At 41.7% G+C, this 19434-nt stretch overlaps 1 protein-coding gene, 1 long non-coding RNA gene and 1 pseudogene across 2 annotated transcripts; 2 read left to right on the top strand and 1 right to left on the bottom strand.

The window, feature by feature from the left end:
* Positions 1-1987: 1987 nt before the first annotated feature.
* LOC121766613 lies at positions 1988-18499 on the bottom strand (annotated as a pseudogene).
* On the top strand, positions 4808-6232 carry LOC121740796. The gene is made up of 2 exons (XM_042133428.1): positions 4808-5499; positions 5778-6232. Exons 1-2 carry the CDS (start codon positions 4815-4817, stop codon positions 5813-5815), a joined length of 723 nt encoding a protein of 240 aa, XP_041989362.1. The 5' UTR covers positions 4808-4814; the 3' UTR covers positions 5816-6232.
* LOC121740807 lies at positions 12105-12489 on the top strand. Its single transcript, XR_006037676.1, has 3 exons — positions 12105-12139; positions 12223-12338; positions 12433-12489. It is a non-coding gene; the product is annotated as an uncharacterized LOC121740807 (long non-coding RNA).
* Positions 18500-19434: the final 935 nt, after the last annotated feature.

Here is a 19434-nt window from a genome sequence, read left to right as displayed (position 1 = left end):
ATCGCTGATCTTTTCGTCGCGACCTTGACGTATAGAAAGCAGCTGAGCCGAAGTGCTTCGGGCTTCCGCTTTCTGAAAGAACCTCCTGTGGAAAGCATCCATTAGATCTCGGTAGGATCTAATGCTGCCTTGGGGGAGGCTATCGAACCACCTTCTTGCGTTCCCGATAAGCAGTTCGGGAAACAGCTTGCACATGTGGACCTCGTTGAGACCCTGGTTCGCCATGTTATATTGATAGCGTCCCAAGAAATCATGAGGATCCACGAGTCCGTCATAGGTTATCGACGGAGTTCGGTAGTTCTGTGGTAGGGAAGTTCGGGTAATATCGTCCGAGAACGGAGTCCTCAATGCTCCGTACATGGCGAACCCGACATTTCTTCGGTATGGAGGAGATGGAGTTCTCCTGTGATTCCGGTACCGAGGATTCTTTCTTCTGGAAGACCTGACACTACTGCGGTAGTGACTGTCTCGTATGGAGGGAGAGGGAGAATCCGCCGTTTTCGCCTCCGGCTGCTTTTGGCTTCTCTGCAGGAAGGTTAAGAATTCCTCCTGCTTTTCAGCCAAAAACAGCTTGACAGCCTCGTTCAAATCGGGCTGCTGGGAAGACTCGGTGTGACGGCTTTTGGAGCGGCTTGTTCCTCCGCCATGAGAACTGGTGGTGGATTTATCCCTAGGCTATTTTCCGGACCTATGGGGTGGATTGGCTTCCTCCTGGTTCTCACGGGCAGGAATACGGGTCTTCTGCGATCTGGTATGCATTTTTTGGGTTGAAAAAATGGTCAAAAATTCGCTTTATCACAAATTTGGTTCTCTGCTTCCCACAGACGGCGCCAGTGATGAATCGGCGAATTTCTGATGTTTGTAAATGCTGGTAGAGAATGAAGATTATGACACAGAGAATTTTACGTGGTTCGATTTACTGAGGTAAATCTACGTCCACGGGGAGAAATGGGGGCAAGTTTGTATTGCTTGATCTGCGAATTACAGCTTACAACACAGACTTGCTATATGATTATTTCTCTAGCGAGATTCTAACCCCTTTCTACCAGATCTAAGTTCTATTTATACATTGAACTAAGATCGTGGCTTACATCATCACTCTAGGTCGTGGAGGTCGTGTAGGTCATGGCCTAAGATCGTGGCCTGAGTTGACGCCACGTGGTAGTGGGTGTGTTGGAAGTTGTGGAAATCTTGCATGGGTCCACTAACTCCTTGTTCGGTCGAAAACTGAGACCGAACTGCTTTGGTTGCCGATCTGAGAGTAGAGCTTGATGCCGACCTAAGAGCAGAGCTTGATTGGTTGGCTTTTGCCGAGCTGTAGGCTGAGGCCGAACTCTTACTGAGACCGAACTGCTTTGGTTGCCGATCTGAGAGTAGAGCTTGATGCCGACCTAAGAGCAGAGCTTGATTGGTTGGCTTTTACCGAGCTGTAGGCTGAGGCCGAACTCTTTGGTAATGCCGAACTCCTCCGAACTCTTTGGTAATGCCGAACTCATACTCTTCCTTGGGCTTTGGGCTGATGGGCCGTCACTGCTGTTGGGTTTGTTTAGTTCGTACCCCATCACCAATCAAATTCCACATCGGATTAGGTGATTTTGCTTCATATTTTTAACTTGTTGAATTGTAGTTTGAATGATGCTTGGTACAAGCTTGTCTTTTTTTATTTTTTTTTTTAATTTTATATAGTAGGCGTATTTCGTAACTACACTTTGTGCAATCAGTAAAATAGAGTGTAATGAAAGCTTGTAAATGTTAGTGTATTTTCACATCTCGTGTATAGTTGAAATGTGAGCAAGGAAAAGGTGTGTTTAAGATTTTTGGAATTGGTTGGCTACATTGGAATATTTACTCCTCTAGTATCACACCATGCGACATATAAAATATTTTCAATTCATTGACTCTAGGTTGTAAATTAATTAAACAATATTAGAAATAATATCACTATATGAAATTACAAGCAAAAAAATGTGTAGAGAGAGAGAGAGGATTAATTTAGTGAATGAGTTTGAGCTAGAATAGACTGGTCTTCTGCAAACTCAAACAAAAAACGCAAAATCGAGGCTTTAAGATCTTTAACCCCAGACTTATCTTTTGTTACAAAAACGCCCTTCATTATGCTTGTGTACAATCTCTCAAGCTATGGAATGTTGTACTCTTTCGACCGATCCACGAGTAGCTTCTTGATGGAATCCACTTGATGATCGGAAGTTTCTGCTCGTGCACTCGGTGTCACAGTTACGAGTTTCCCGGCTGATCATCACTATCGGAAACTGGCATCTCTACTACTGGCTCCTCTGTACAGTTAGCCTCAGCTTCTTCGGCTGGCTTTGGTGGGTCCAAGTCAAGGTCTGATCCCTCTTCTGCTGCTAACAGTGAGGTGAAGAACAAGCAAAAAACAATTGGTATTGTAATCAAGAAATAAGACATTCAGCTAGATAATGTTGTATAAAATGAAAAGAGACGATGATACCTGCTTGAGAGGCATCGCTATGTTTCTTTGGCTTTCTAGTGGGCTCGTAGCTCTGATGTAGATTAACTTCGGGCTGGACATTACGAAGACGGGCACTTGCCCTAGTCATTGACATCATTTGGGTAACAGGAGGTTGAGGGAGAGTAGAACCGTCTTCAACAGGCAAGGAGATTGGGCCACCTTCCTCAGCAATCTTGTCGCAATATGTTACCAAGGAAGGGTCCATCTGGGACAGCATACCGTGAACCTGAGTAAGTGTGAAATGTTTACTTGCACCAGATGGATTCAAGGCTTCATCTCGAAAAGATAATCTTTAAACTGGTTTAGGAACATACAGAATCACGAAGTTCATATGCTCTACTCACAATCCTAGATCCATTGTAATCATCCCCGTTGTATTTCTGTGGAAGAGAGAAATATATGTCAGAAGAATGAGTCAACTTATTTATAGACAAGCATCTACAGCTGCTATAGCAGTAGAATGGAAAACAAATCTTTCGTAGAGGGTGTACATGTATGTAAGTAGACACTAGAAAGGTAAAGCCACTTGAAGGAGTATGATGAAATAACCAGCACCATCCAATAAATAGCGGAAGATAACGAGTCTTGCCCATAAATGGATCCAAAGTTTGATTATAACCGTGTAAAAATCATTCGAACACATGGGCATGTCTTAAATGCTTCTTTAGTTACTGTTAATGGATCAAGTGATGATGATATACAGTATGTTTGCATAAGATATCCACATCTTATTCATTCAACATTCAGTGGCATATTTGCAGATTTATTAAACCAGTTTTACATGAACACGAACCTTAGCATTAACCAAAATGAGGTCGAAATCCTCCACGAATGATTTACAAGTGATATATGTTCCATTGTCAACACGCTGCAGTAAAGTAGCGATATCCATAGGATTCTGGATTATTGCATGGTAGTTTGGTGCATCTTCGTCTTTGACTGGATAATGGAAGGCACTGAACCGCTTATCGTAAAGAATCCTGTTAAAAAAATAAAGGACTCAACCAAAATTTGACATGATGTATAGATGAATTTGACATGGAAACCATCAGTTAATTAGGTATTTCTCACCGATTGCAAACATCTCGAAGGCACATGCGCAGTCGACGAAGAGCAAGGCCCTGTGCTTCAGCTTTAGCCCTTAGCTCAGAGACCTTAGGTCCTGTAGCCACTTTGGTGCTTTAGGAAGTTCAGGAAGGCCCTTAGATGTAGCTGATGTCGTCACATTCTCAGATTGAACTGACAATGCTGCTTCAATCAGCCGATCAAAAAACAATGATCTGTCTTCTTTTGATGGTGAGCTTAGATGCACACTGTCAAAAATCCCAAAAATAACGAAAAAAAGAACAAATTTTAGTATATTTTGAAAAACAATGTACAATGGATCAAAAATGAGGTAAAAGCAAAACTTGCATAATGGAAATCCAGCAATTACACAGCCAAGGCCTTTCGCCATTACAATTATTTTAGAAATATGTACCAAATTTCCACTTAAAGAGAAGGTTCGAAATATAGACAAGGAATGCAGTTACTTAGAAAATAGTGTAAAAAAAAAGACAAATGCATGAAATAGATGAATGATTGTCTCAATAAGGGAAACAAATTAATGATTGTCCCAAATAGAAGTTTTCTGGCATCCTAAACTGAAATAAAAATTCCTAAAAAAGTAACAAAAATAAATGAATACCGTTAATATAGTATATGGTTTCTATCCCACATCGGTTATGTAACATAGCCTAGCTTAGTTACTTGTATATATATGTGGCCTATGTTTACTAATGAGATATACACTACTACTTTCTCCATTATGTCTCTATATTTTACTGTTCTACATGGTATCAAAGCGGGTTCGAATTCGTAGCTAGTTTTGTAAAAAAAAAAACGAAAATTAGGGTTTCGAAAATTAGGGTTTTTTTTCTGCCTCCGCTGCTCCTGCTCCTGCTCCGGCTGCTCTGCTCCTGCTCCTGCTCCGCTGCTCTGCAACTGTTATCTGCCTGCAACCTTATCTGGCTACTGTTCTACTCCTACTCCGTTGCTCTGCGCTATCATCTGCCTGCGCTGCTGCCCGCTACTTCTTTTTTATTGACTTGCACTCTTGCCTACTGCTCTGCATCGGATTTACTCTCGTTTTATCATGTCCGATTTTAGACCTCCAATTGGAACCACCATTAAGCTGAATGGTTCCAATTCCAACTATATGCTTTGGTCTCGTGCTTTTCTCCTATTTTTGGGATCACAGAAGAAGAAAAGCCATGTTCAAACTGCCCCGCCTGCTACTACAGATGCCAACTACGACACTTGGTGTGCCGATGACTGCTCCGTCATGACTTGGCTTCTCAATAGCCTAGAACCAGCCATCAGTCAAAATATCATGTGCTTGGATAGTGCCAAAGCCATGTGGGATGCTCTACGGGAGATGTTCTTCAATGACAAAAACGTTTCTCGGGTATTTGAATTATATGAGAAACTTTTCTCTCATACTCAGGATACTCAGTCAGTCAATGATTACTTCTCTACCTTGAAAGGCCTCGCTGATGAGATCTTAGTTTATCATCCTCTTTCCTGTGATGCCACAACAAGAGCAAAACAATGGGAGGAATTCATGGTAGCAAAATTTTTGTCAGGTCTTAATGCTGATCTCCAGCCACTTCGAGATAGCTTAATGGCTAGTGATGACATTCCAACGTTGTCTAATGCGTTGTCTCGCGTTCTTCGTGTCTCCACCGGGCGTACGGAATCCACCTCGTTTGATAATTCAGCTATGTCTGCTCGCGGTCGAGGTTCGTATGGTGGACGTGGCCGTGGACAGGGACGTGGCCGAGGTCGAGGACGAGGGTTTCATGATCGACTATGTGATCATTGTGGTCGTTCGAATCATGAGTCTGATAAGTGTTGGAAGAAGTTTGGCAAACCAGATTGGGCTAATAACATTGAGTTTGCTGCGCCAAGTTCTTCATCTACTACTACTGATGCCTCTACCTCTGTAGCTGCGTTTGCTGTGTCTCCTGGTAAGTCTTGGATGTTGGATTCAGGTGCCTCTACCCATATTATTGGTACAAAATCCCTTTTGACATCTTTTTCTCCATCTTCTCTCCCATCTGTTCGTCTTGCTGATGGCAACTATTCTCCTGTAACTGGCACTGGTGTTGTCAAACCCACTACTCATATTACCCTTGATAATGTTTTGTTTGCCCCAAATTTTCTAGTCAGCTTAATATCTATTGGTCAGCTAACAAAAACTCACAATTGTTCTGTCACTTTTTATCCTTCATATTGTATCTTTCAGGACCTGCAGACGAAGAGGACGATTGGTGGAGGACATGAGCGTGGCGGTCTGTACTACTTGGATAATGTTTCACCTGTCTCTCCTAGTGCTCTCTCTGCTGTTGTGTCTCCATATCAGTGGCATTGTCGTCTTGGTCATCCGTCTTCTGCTAGTCTTCGTAGTTTAGTTCCAGTTGCGTCTGTTGATTTTAATTGTGAGTCATGTGAGTTGGGCAAACACCATCGCACTTCCTTTCCTTCTCGAGTCGAGACTCGTAGCTCTTCTATTTTTGATTTAGTTCATTGTGATGTTTGGGGTCCGAGTAGGATTGAGTCCAGAGGGGGTTTCAAGTATTTTCTAATTCTTGTTGATGATTATTCCCGTATGTCATGGTTGTATTTGCTTAAACACAGAAGTGAAGTCCCTACTGTTCTAAAATCTTTTTATCATGAAATAAAGACCCAATATTCTGTTGATCTGCGTGTTCTTCGTACTGATAATGCTCTTGAGTTCACACAACAGTCTATCTCATTTTTTTGTGAATCTCATGGTATAATTCATCAAACCTCTTGCTCTCACACTTCTCAACAAAATGGGGTAGCTGAGCGTAAGCATCGTCATGTTTTAGATGTTGCGCGTACTCTTATGTCTCACATGCATGTGCCTAAGTATCTATGGTCTGATGCTGTTCTTACTGCATGCTTCCTTATTAACAGGATGCCATCTAGTGTGTTGCATGGGGATATTCCTTTTTCGTGTCTTCATCCTGATAAACCTCTTTATCATATTCCTCCACGCATTTTTGGATGTACTTGTTTTGTTCATGATCTGACTCCTGGGTTGGATAAGTTGTCTCCTCGCTCTATTAAGTGTGTTTTTCTTGGTTATTCTAGAACCAAAAAGGGATACCGATGCTTTGACCCCCTTACCAAACGTCATTATATCTCTGCAGACGTTACTTTCTTCGAGTTTCAGCCTTATTTTACTCATTCTCAAACTAAACCAACCAGCCAGTTATATCATACTCCTTTACCTGCCCAAACTTTTGTTTCTCCTATGTCTTCTGCTCCTCCTGCTCCTCTTTTACAGGTCTATACACGACGTCGTCGACCTGCAACAGCCCCTGAAGCCCCTGAAACAGTACCAACAGTCTCATGTCCACTGCCACAGTCATCTTCGCCTCCAGCTTCTGAAGATCCACCTCCTTCTGATGAGTTACCCATAGCCATTCGCAAAGGTAAACGTACTTGTACCACCAAACACCCCGTATCTAATCATGTTTCCTTTACTCGCTTGAGTGCTCCTTTTCGTGCCTTTGCTCTTTGCCTTTTGTCTACAGTGATTCCAACTTCTTACCAAGAGGCACTCAAACACCCTTTATGGCGAGCCGCTATGGATGAGGAGATGCGAGCTCTCTTGAGTCGTGGTACTTGGGTTCTGGTCCATGCCCCTGATTCGGTGGATATTGTGTCTTGTCGTTGGGTGTTTACCATAAAATTTCTGGCTGATGGCAGTATTAATCGTTACAAAGCTCGGCTTGTGGCCAAAGGATACACGCAAACTTATGGTATTGATTACTTTGAGACGTTCTCGCCCACTGCTCGTATGAATTCAATCCGAATTCTGTTCTCTTTGGCTATTAATCTTTCGTGGCCCATGTATCAACTTGATGTGAAGAATGCTTTCTTGTATGGTGATTTGACTCCGACGGTCTTTATGGAGCAACCTCCGGGATATGTTGCTCGGGGGGAGGATGCTACTAAAGTTTGTTGTCTCAAAAAGGCAATTTATGGCCGTAAACAAAGTCCCAAGGCGTGGTTCGATAAGTTCAGCAGTGTCCTTGGAACTATTGGTTTTAAGCAATGCAAGTCTGATCATTCGGTTTTTGTGCGACATCAAGCATCGGGTATTGTTATTCTCATTGTATATGTTGATGATATACTCATATCTGGAAGTGATGTTCGTGGAATTGAGGAAACTAAGAAATATTTGCAGCAACATTTTGTTATCAAGGATCTGGGCCGTCCTAAGTATTTCTTGGGAATTGAAATTGCACACGAAAATTCTGGAGTGTCTCTATCTCAGCAAAAGTATGCTACAGATCTATTGAAAGAAACTGGACTACTTGGAGCAAAGCCCGTTGATACTCCTATGGAGGTTGATCCAAGTGTTTGGGATGACAGTGGAGAAGTCTTGGAGGATAAAGCTAAGTATAGACGTCTAGTTGGAAAACTTATCTACTTGACAGTAACAAGGCCGGATATTTTCTTTGTTGTTGGCTTAGTCAGTCGTTTTCTGGATAAGCCTAAGCAAGTTCACTGGGATGCCGCTATTCGAATTCTTCAATATGTCAAGAAATCTCCCGGCAACGGATTGTTATTCAAAAAGAATGGGCATCTAAAAATTGAAGGATATTCTGATGCTGATTATGCTGGTTCTAAGTCTGATAGAAAGTCTACTTCTGGATATTGCACCTACTTGGGAGGAAACCTTGTAACTTGGCGAAGCAAGAAACAACATACTGTTGCGAGATCGTCTGCCGAGGCCGAGTATAGAGCTATGGCTCATACTGCTACTGAGATGATCGGAGTCAAGAATCTACTTGGAGAATTGGGATTCACTTTCAATGAACCTTTACCTATGCATTGTGATAACCAAGCTGCAATCTATATTGCAAACAATCCGGTTTTTCATGAGAGGACTAAACATATTGAAGTTGATTGTCATTTCATTCGAGAGTGTGTTTTGAATCGGACAATTACTACTCCTTTCACTTCATCGTCTAACCAGATTGCTGATATCTTCACAAAACCGTTGCCTGTGAAGCGTTTCTCAGAACTTTGTACCAAGCTGGACTTGATCAATATATATGATCCAGCTTGAGGGGGAGTGTTAATATAGTATATGGTTTCTATCCCACATCGGTTATGTAACATAGCCTAGCTTAGTTACTTGTATATATATGTGGCCTATGTTTACTAATGAGATATACACTACTACTTTCTCCATTATGTCTCTATATTTTACTGTTCTACAAATACTATTAGACACTGCTCGAATTATCATGTTAGAAAGAACATGAATACTGACAAGAAATAGAAATCAACAGAATAAATATTTGGTGTATAAGTTTTCACAATGTGATGCAGCTACAAGTTAAACCTGAAAGTAAATCCACATCATAAGAAATGAAGTATTGATAGACATACACATGGCGATCGGAAAATATTGAGGGAGTATAACATATCTCAGCAAGTGGGAGAGACGATGTTCCCAATAGTAATATGGGCAAACCAGAAGGTAATTCTTCCATTAGTGTCCGCAAAACAGCCTTGAGTTGGTCATGAGTCTAAAAAAGCAAAAATGTTTATGCAATTAAAAGAAAATTATTGATGCTAGTGTGACTTGGCATAGAGAGAGGGATGCATACAGATAAATCACTGAACAGAAGAAACCAGATCCAGATAATCACTAAAAGGAAAGTGATAATGCACTCACACTCTACCACCAAAGGTGGAATTGGGGCAAATATAGTATAGAGGGTGTAGTTCTCCTGGCTTCACCAAAAACATGCACCAAAGCTTCTTCAGGTGTTTTAGCTCCAGGATCAGAAAGTAAAGATGGTAGTGCAAAAGAGTGAAAAGGAAACTCCTCGAGTTCATGTAAAACTGCAGGCCCAAGATGATCCTGAAAACCAAAGCAGTCGGTACTTTTTGTCTCAAATAAGCGGTATATGATTGATACAAAAAAATTAAAAAAAGAGAGAGAAGAAATAATAAGACATTTACCTGTCCAACCCCATCATCACCACACAATAGGAGCCTGGGTCTATACACAAGGGAAATTGCAGATCCATAGGAAAGCATTGAGAGCTTTGTTATATCTGATGAAACAACAGGGAATATGTCACAAATGATACTCATAGCCTTTTCCAGAAGTCGTTGCAAACATGGCAAGACAACAGGTGATAATGGCCTTGAGTTCACAATGGAGCCTCTGTGTGCAGCAGGGGTGATTGTTGTCATAGCCTCTACAAAGTGATACTTTTCGACCTTCACAGAATCAACATCTATCAAGAATTTGTCATCACTTGTATAAACTTATGGATATTTTTCTCGAAAATCACGTATTGCAGCTTCTGTGCATAGAGCTTTTAAGTCAGCACCACAGTATCCTACACAACTAGCTGCAAGCTCCAGTTTTAGCTCCTTCGAGGGGGCTTCCTCCCACTTACGAGTATGTATATCCAAAATTTCAGTGCGTGCTTCACAGCCAGGCAAGGGAAAGTTGAATTCACGATCAAATCTCCCAGGGCGCCTCAAGGCTCCATCAATAGCATCAACTCTGTTAGTGGCACCAATCAAGACTACTTGTCCGCGAGAATCAAGACCATCCATTAAGGCAAGCAAAGTTGACACAATTGAATTATGAATCTGCTCTTGTTTGCTAGACCTAACAGGTGCAAGCCCATCAATCTCATCGAAGAAGATTATTGAGGGCTGATTTTTTTTAGCTTCTTCAAATAACAATTTCAATTGTCTTTCAGCTTCCCCAACCCATTTGCTCAGGACATCAGCCCCCTTTCGCATATAAAAACTGACTTTCTGTCCAGCTTTTGAAGCAGCACATGCCATTGCTCTTGCAATCAATGTTTTCCCTGTGCCAGGAGGACCACATAATAAGACCCCCCTTGGTGGAGTAATGTTGTAGTTTGCCAAAAAGTCTGGATATAACAGTGGAAAGAACACCATTTCCTTCAAGGCATCAATATACTCAGACAAACCACCAATATCATCAAAACTAACAGTCTCATCAATTTGAGCAGGCTGAATGTCAGCCCCTCCTTTGGAGCTTGGACCTGCAGTTTGAATAGCAGAAGATATATTAGAAAGAGTATCATTTTGAGGATCAATTCTTTTTTTGGTAAAGGATTTTAATGGAATTCCATTTTAATGAAGAGCATTAGTCGTATTCCGCCTCAGGGAGTGACGCATAACTCTTATGCGTCACTAACAAAAAGACGCATAATCCTTATGCGTCGCTATTAAACGACGCATAATCATTGTGCGTCGTTAGTTAATGACGCATAACCATTGTGCGTCGTTTATTAGAGACGCATAACACTTATGCGTCGTTTATTAGAGACGCATAATACTTATGCGTCGTTTAATAGCGATGCATAACTCTTATGCGTCTTTAGTTATCGACGCATAATACTTATGCGTCGTTAGTTGAGTTTTAAAACGGGCAGAACAGAAGGCAGAATCAGGCAGAAACGCGACGAAAGAGGCGAAGCAGGCGAGGCAGGCAATTTCCGACGAATCCGAGCAAAATCCGGCGAATTACCACCATTTTGCAACCATTTTCCGGTAATTGTTCTTCAATTTGGCTAAATACATCCTTTAATGTTTAATTTGGGCAGGTTTTCCGTTATTTAGTAAAAGTAGGGTTTTTGATTAAATTGATGGATTTTTGGTATTTTTGTGTTGTTTTGTTGCATATAAGTAGCGATTATGATGAAATTATGGGTTATGATGAAATTGATGGAATTTTTGGACGACTTTCCGTAATTTGTGTATTTCATATGGATTTAATTTAGCAAAATTAGCGTTTATGATGAAATTGTTGGATTTGTTGGTCGATTTTCCGTAATTTGGGTATTTCATATGCATATAATTGAATGGGTAGAAGCAATTGATTAAGTTTTTGTAATTGTGCCCCTTTTGGTGGGCGATTTTATGCATATATTGTGCCCCTAAGTTGCAATTTAGTTAGCTTGTAATTGTGCCCCTTTTGGTGTGCCCCTATTGTTATTGAATGGCAAATTTACGTTCCTGAGAACTGACCCCCAACTTCCATATAATGGCCTTCACATTGGGGCCCTTGTGCTTCTTCAACACATTTGCCCTCACATGAAGCAAACAAAATTTGTGGTGTATCTGCGGGGCCCTAGTCATGATTTCAGACTCCATTGCATTCAAGAGTCCTTTATGCCTATCTGATATAATGCACACCTCCCTCTCGTATTTCACTACATGAGTTCTGACATGATCCAAAAACCACGACCAACTGTCATTGGTTTCTTCATCCACCACAGCATATGCAATAGGCAAGCATGTCTTGTTAGCATCAAAACCACAAGCAACAAGCAACTTACCTTTAAATCTTCCTCGAAGGTGAGTCCCGTCCACTGTTAACACCGGTGCGGCCTTCTGGAACGCATGTATTGCAGGCCCAAATGCCCAGAAAACATAGTTGAACACCATTGTACGCCTCTGACTCAACAGATCGTTATGCTTCCACTCAACAATTGTGCCCATATTCTGTGACTGGAGTTCAAACATGTAGCTTGGCAACTGCCTAAACGACTCCTCCCATCCACCGTATACAAACTCTATAGCCTTTCTCTTTGCATACCACGCCTTCTTATAACTGATTAACACACCAAATCTGTCTTGAATATCAGCTATTATTGAGAAGACCTTGAAATCGGCACATTGTCGCACATGATGTCGAATCAACAGAGCTATCATTGGGGCTGAAAAGTTAGCATGATCTCTATTAGCACGATGGCCTATACAGGTATGTCGATTCTTCCACTTCCTAACTTCCCACATATCGTCATGCGACCTTTGTGTAACTGAAACCTCCCACTTACATTCCCTCGCATTTTCAGCATCGGTGGTGCTGATGATGCCTGCCCCTGTGACTGTCGTTCCTGCTGGAAATTTGCATACAGCATGCCACCTTCTTAATTTGCTCTCGACAACCTTAAACTGTTTTTCATTCCATAAACTCCACATAGTTATAGCAGTTTTCACGTGTAGCTTGGAATCAAATTTTGTTCCCAACACAATCCGATGCGGCTCATTCTCATTCCAATACAAAAGGCTGTGTTCATTACCTCCCACATCATCCGATACTCCAGAAGGACGACTTGGTAATTCACGAAAGAATCTAAACCCATTAGGATTGTATTCCGGAAGTGGTTGTTCACCTTGCATAACAGGTTTACATGGTACTATCTCATCATCAGAACTAGCACCGACATCATCAGCACCATCACCATCACTGAGATCGGGGTCTGGCTCTGTCTCGGATAGTGGCCTTGGCTCATCAAGATCATCTGCATCATCTACCTCATCATTCAATCCAACACCAACATCAGCAACATCTACAACATCTACAACATCTCTCTGCTTATTCATTTGGTCCACCCTCGCAGATGATCCAATACCACACTCAAAACTCATTTGTTCAAACCTCGCAGATGCTCCAATACCATAATCAACAACTGGTGGGATTTCTTCACTCCTCACAGGTGAATACTCAACAAATAATTCAATACACCCACTTGAATTTTGAGCATTGTTGAACATAAACATTACACTATCATCATTGCGAATCACAGAACATGTATAACTCATACCGGAACCATAGACTATACATTGTCTCCATAATAATTCAATTGTGTGTTGGTTCATATCTATTCCCATCGCATCACAAATCATTGCTACCAACTCATAATAGGAAACACATGAATTTAATATAATGGAGCTCCTCGCACGAGGTGGGTCATAACCAATACCCATATGTGGTAGTTGAACTACTCTACCACCCCAATACAAACTCACAAATACTTGCATGATTTCTGCATCAAAAACATATAAACCAACGACAATTATGGACATTTTCCTACAAGCCCTAATTTGTATAAATTGGGTAAAACTAACAAATGAAAGCACAATAAACATGAATAATGATGAATGTAGCTAAATTGATGAACAAATTACCGGATCTTATGGAGAAATCGCCGGAAATTGCCAGAAAACGCCGGAAATCGCCGAGATAGAGGAATTGAAAGTGTATGAAGGTGCGTTCTGTGATCTGCGTGTGACTGGAGGCAGATAAAAGCCGCCTTAACGACGCATAACCAATGTGCGTCGTTCATGAGCGACGTACAACCCTTATGCGTCGTTAAGCGACGCATAATCCTTATGCGTCATTACTTAACGACGCATAATGGTTATGCGTTTCATTAAGAACGACGCACAATCATTATGCGTCACTCCCTCAATTAGAATGAATCTATTCTCCTTCATTAAATTGGAATTCCATTACTCTCTTAGCACAAAAGAAGAAAGACCTCTCATTTTGATGACCCCAGCCAGATGCAGCAACATTTAGACCCCATGATGTAGTCCCTTGGATATCTAGACCTCCAAACAACCAAAGAGGCGCAGATCTGCTCCCACCTCTCGCCCAAGGTATTGGAGGACCTTGATCAAGCTCATCTACTAGAAGGGAATCATCAGAGTCGTCAGCTCGAGTCATTCGATGACGTTTATGAACTCGTGAGCCCCTTCTTGTGACTACTTTAGAACCCAATCCTTGATGAAGTACTCTATGTGGAGATCTTCGCATTTGTTTACTCTGCTCTATTGAGAGCCTGCGGACATCTGCTCGATTACGGAGATCATATCGCCTTCTACCCTCTTGCTCTTCCCCCTCTTCATCATCAACATCTTCCTCTTCGTCTTCGCCATCCTCCTCACCAGCAACCTCCTCTTCCCCCACTCCATCATCAGCATCATTATCCTCCATCTCTTTACCATTTTCAGGTTCGTCATTTGCCTCTTTTTCATCGGATGTGCTTTGTTCCTGATAGAAATCCATGTATTCCATCATAAAACCAATTGGTGATAGGAGGAGGGGCCCATGAGACTTATATACTGTTGTTCCTGATAGAAATCCATGTATTCCATCATAAAACCAATTGGTGATAGGAGGAGGGGCCCATGAGACTTAGGGTGTCCACTATAAGGTGGACACGCCCAATAGCCCCGCCCCAGTTTTTTGTCCATAGCCCCGGATTTTTGTCCATAGCCTCAAAATTCTATTTCCGCCACTATAGTGGACACCTCCAATAGCCCCCAAATTTTATAATCAATTTTCATTTTAAAAATAAAAAATTTTGCATGCGTCGACCGCCGCGCCGGAAGCTGCGGTCACTATGACCGCCGCGCCTATAGGCGCGCCTCACCCCCACCAGCCGCGTCCTCGCCCCGCACGCGGCGAAGCCGTTTCCGCCCCCCTCCCCCGTCCTCAGGCGCGGCGGCCACCCCAGCCACTATGACCGCCGCGCCTCCCGCCTCGCCCCACACCCCTCTTCGGCGACCGCCGAGCCGCTCCCATAGTGGACACCCTTATATACTGTGATAGGAGGAGGGGCCCATGAGACTTATATACTAGTTTCAGTTTTCTCTTGACACCGATGTGGGACAGTTATATGTTATATTTTAGTTTCAATTGCCAACACCCTCCCTCAAACCCTTCAAGGTGAACCTTGGAGGGGTTGGACTTTTTTTTTAAGGTGAACCTTGGAGGGGTTGGACTTTTTTTTTCTAATCTATTGGACAATCGGCCCAATTTTTTTCGATCGGTTGGACCACTTGGCCCAAATTTTAGCCCAGTTATACTGCTGGGTCAGTCATTTTTTTCGGTTCAGCCCAGATATACTGCTGGGTCAGTTAAATATGACCCACAGTCGGTGACCCGCTCTGATACCATGATAGAAATCCATGTATTCCATCATAAAACCAATTGGTGATAGGAGGAGGGGCCCATGAGACTTATATACTAGTTTCAGTTTTCTCTTGACACCGATGTGGGACAGTTATATGTTATATTTTAGTTTCAATTGCCAACAGTTCCTCGTCGGATTCTATGCGCAGTGCCTTTCTAGAACCTACCCTGGAACGTTGAGGCCGGAGTCCTTCCCGACGGGGTCTTAGCCCTTCACGACGAGTTGTCAACTCATCTTGGCTTGCAATGTTATTTTTTATTCCATTCCTAGATCTTCTATACCTAGGCCTCGGAGACACCATCAAGTCATTATCATCTGTTCCAGAACTATCGGTATATTCCTCAAGATTCATGGGCATCCTCCGCTTCCTGGTAGACCGCCTAAGATTGGCATCCACTGACTGCATGAACTCAAAAGTGACAACCAGGAACAAGTAACTTTATATAAATAGGGCATTGCTCCGATTCTAGTAGAAGTAGAGAAAACAATTTACAGGAAGAGAATCCTAGACTTGCTCAACAAATCAAACGAAAAATTAAAAAAATATGTTGTAGAATATACATGTGTCTAGGTTTCCTTGTATACCTCTAGTTATTTTAGGATTAGATTTAACCTAGTGGTAACCCTAGTTTCCTACTACCAGTCCCTATACATGGGAGATCATATTCTCTTACTGCGAAATATATGTTTTCATACTTTCCTGCTCTACAAAAATAAAAAAATAAACAAATAAACAAATACAAACCACATTATACTTCATACGTTTGCATTTGAGTTTCTTTCCTTTTGAAAAAACTTCGCCAAATGTGAAGATGAAGCTCGTTTCTTTGGCTTCCTTTGCTGACTCCGCATAACAATGCTTGGAGTATAATACATGCGACGATTATGATGCTTTGTCCTACTCTTGAGCCTATCACTTGTATGAACTGGCCTTGAATCTAGAGACTTCCCATGGTCTAAAAGTAACACACCAGAAATACATAGTAAATTACAAATGCATACAAAGTTTTGACTGAACCTCGTTAAATAGAAAAACAATTGTAAAAATAATCTGGTGACAAACAGGATACAATATTACAATGAACCAATAGGCAAACAGCATGTGCAATTTGGAATCATAAGTCATGACCAGTGCAATCACCCCTAAGAACCAGATTGGACACTAATTCAAGTTCACACAATCATCAAGACATGGTCCAGAACTTGAGAGAAGAACATTTGAGATGATTAAATAGAATCCAATTACTGTTAACCAACAAGAACCTAAGTTGTAATTTATTTCATTGTCACGACCGCAGTTAGCTAAGGATAGCATAACTCTGGGAAACATGACTAGGGGGATTAAAAGAAGCGGGGATAGAATTTAGGGAAAAAAAATAAGGCCAAGCGGAACGAGACACACAAATTAACGTCAAAATAGAGAAATACTTATAACAGAATACACTCGATCATGCAAGATCGAGTGGTTATTCATACAAGTTCTGATTATCAGAGTCAAACATAAAGTAGGCACTGCCTCTTAACCGACACAGCGGAAGCAAAAGAATGCGGTCCATGTGTGGAGACATGAACCTCCGAGAGTTTTATTCTTAGTTAGCTACTAGCTTGCACTCCACAGCACTTGTTCCTCCCCCTTTTCACGACTCAACCTGCATATTTAGAAATATATGCAGGGCTGAGTACAAAAGTACTCAGTGAACACATTGCCGAAAAAAAATACAAGTATACATTTGAAAATATTGTCAAGCCATCGTCACAGTAACACTCGGGGGTTTTATTGAAAAGACCCGAGCTTACTAAAAATATTCACATTGGACTGCAGTCCCTTTTTTCTGTACTTTGCCATATCTGATCACATCGTGCCGTCGAGATGGTGTTCTCGCACGGTCACCTTCTCTGCCCATCATGTCAGAGGTTTCCATGTGCCGGGAAGGTGGCCACCTTCCACGGTCACCTTCTCTGCCGTTCACGGTCAGAGGATTCCCGTGTACACTAGTCCGAGCGGGGACACCACCCTCACTGGGACCCGAATTCGACTTATATATCATCGTTCATAATTTCCTTGGCCGTAGCCAACAGATAGGCATCATACACAAAACATTTATGGCAAGACAACATCTTTAAGAATCACGAACATGAGTTCGTGTTTTTATAAAATACGATTTGTATATTTTTTTTTGTATAAGAAAGCTCACCTTGATCGTTTAGTTTCCTTAACTTGAATCTTTCGTCCCGACTTTTCTTGCGAACGTACCCTTTTTAAAACATCACAAAAGGAAAATACTAATTTAGTTTTAAACTAACTAATTAAATGAGAAATAACAACTCAAGGTTTAACTTTATTATTAAAGTTATGATTATGATTATCATTATTATTATTATTATTATTATTATTATTATTATTATTATTATTATTATTATTAAGAAATTTCCCAAAACTTATACTCCCTCCGTCCCAAGCTACTCGCACTTATTTCCTTTTTGGGCGTCCCAAGTTACTTGCACTATTTCCATTTTTAGTAAAAATTTTCACCTACAGCCGTCATTTTTGACTTTCCTATACACTCATTCCTTAATCTCCGTGCCGAAAAGGAAAGGGGCGAGTAGCCCGGGACGGAGGGAGTACCATCTATTGTTACTTCATTTGCTAATTCGGTTCCAACTAAAATTAGCGTTCTATACTTTATTCATTAATCTTACAAAAATATAGCACTTGGGCCACAACTAATTATTTTAGCTAACTTAATCATTTCATTCTTAAGCCCAAAATTTAATTTATTCAAAAATTGGGCCATTCATATTTATTTCCAGCTGCACCAATTATCCACAAGTAGTTGGGCTCATTTTCATCATTTTTTTTTCTTAAAGTGGCCCAACTAATTAATTAGGAGCCCAAAAGAGAAGAGAACCCATTTAAAGAAAAACCTAACTCTATCTTCCTCCCTCATTTCAAAACAATATACAACAATTTCTCTCTTCTCTCTCTCTCACCTGGACTCCGCCGCCGCCAGCTTCTCCGCCTCTGATCGGCGGCGGCCCTCTCCTCCCCCGCGTCTCTCTCCATCTCCTTTCCCTCTCTCTTTCTTCTCTTCTCTCTCTCCCTATCTCCTTCGCTCGCCACCTCTGCTGGTCCAGATTCGCCGCCGCCGCCGTGCATGCACGGGCGGCGGCTTCACCGTCCTCTTCCCGGGAGTTCGCCGTCTGCATGCTCCCTCTCTCTCTCTCTCTCTCTCTCTGTGTGCAGATTCGCCACACCGCCACCACCGCTGAGGGTCCACCGTCGCAGCGAGTTCGCCGTCGCAGAGGGTTCGCGCCCCGCCGCCGTCACCGAGAACCCCCCCTCTCTGCCGTCGACGCCGATTCCCATCAGGTGAGGGCGTCGGAAGGTTCGACCCTTCATCCCCTTCTCTTTTATTTATTTCTCTTTTTTTTCTTCTTATTTAAGGTTTATATTTTAACTACATTCTTTTGATAAAACTTTGTTAATCATATTCCAAATTTTCCAGATTCACGGAAATGATAAAAAGGGCAGTTGTGATTTTAGAGCGTGGGCTGCCATCGATGGCGACGGAGTGCCGAGCTCGTTGCCGAAAGTTCTTCAACAGATCCCTATATCAATCAAGCTAAGTTCATATTTTCCTATGAAAAACCTGCTATTCTTATGCTGAGAGGCTATAGCGAGTAACTACGTTCTTGAATAGCTAATTGTCTATGTGCATGATATTATGGTTTTGGCAGAGGATACTTTCGGTCTATGTATAGTGTTTCAATATGTGGGAAAATGAGAGGTGGGTACTCACCTTTGTGTGGTTGTGAAAAGGACTTGTTGGATTTGTCTTCTTTATGATATGAAAAAGCCTTGCTGGATTGCTTCCTTCCTCTGCTTCGATTTTGTTGGTAGGATGTGGGGGAGTAAATGTTGATTTGGTAAGATGTGGTGGAGTAAATGAAAGAGATAGGTAATATTTAAGAGAAGCAAAACAAGTTGCCAGACATAATCATTTATCAAAATTCTCCTAACACATGAGATATGGTTGCAAGATACACATTAAATGCTGCATTAAATGCAGCTGAAATAAAAACGATCTTCTA

Source organism: Salvia splendens, chromosome 1 (genome assembly GCF_004379255.2).
Source record: "Salvia splendens isolate huo1 chromosome 1, SspV2, whole genome shotgun sequence".
Taxonomy (NCBI): domain Eukaryota; kingdom Viridiplantae; phylum Streptophyta; class Magnoliopsida; order Lamiales; family Lamiaceae; genus Salvia; species Salvia splendens.
Note: the sequence above shows the minus strand (reverse complement) of the source record. Positions and strands in the feature narration are given on the sequence as shown.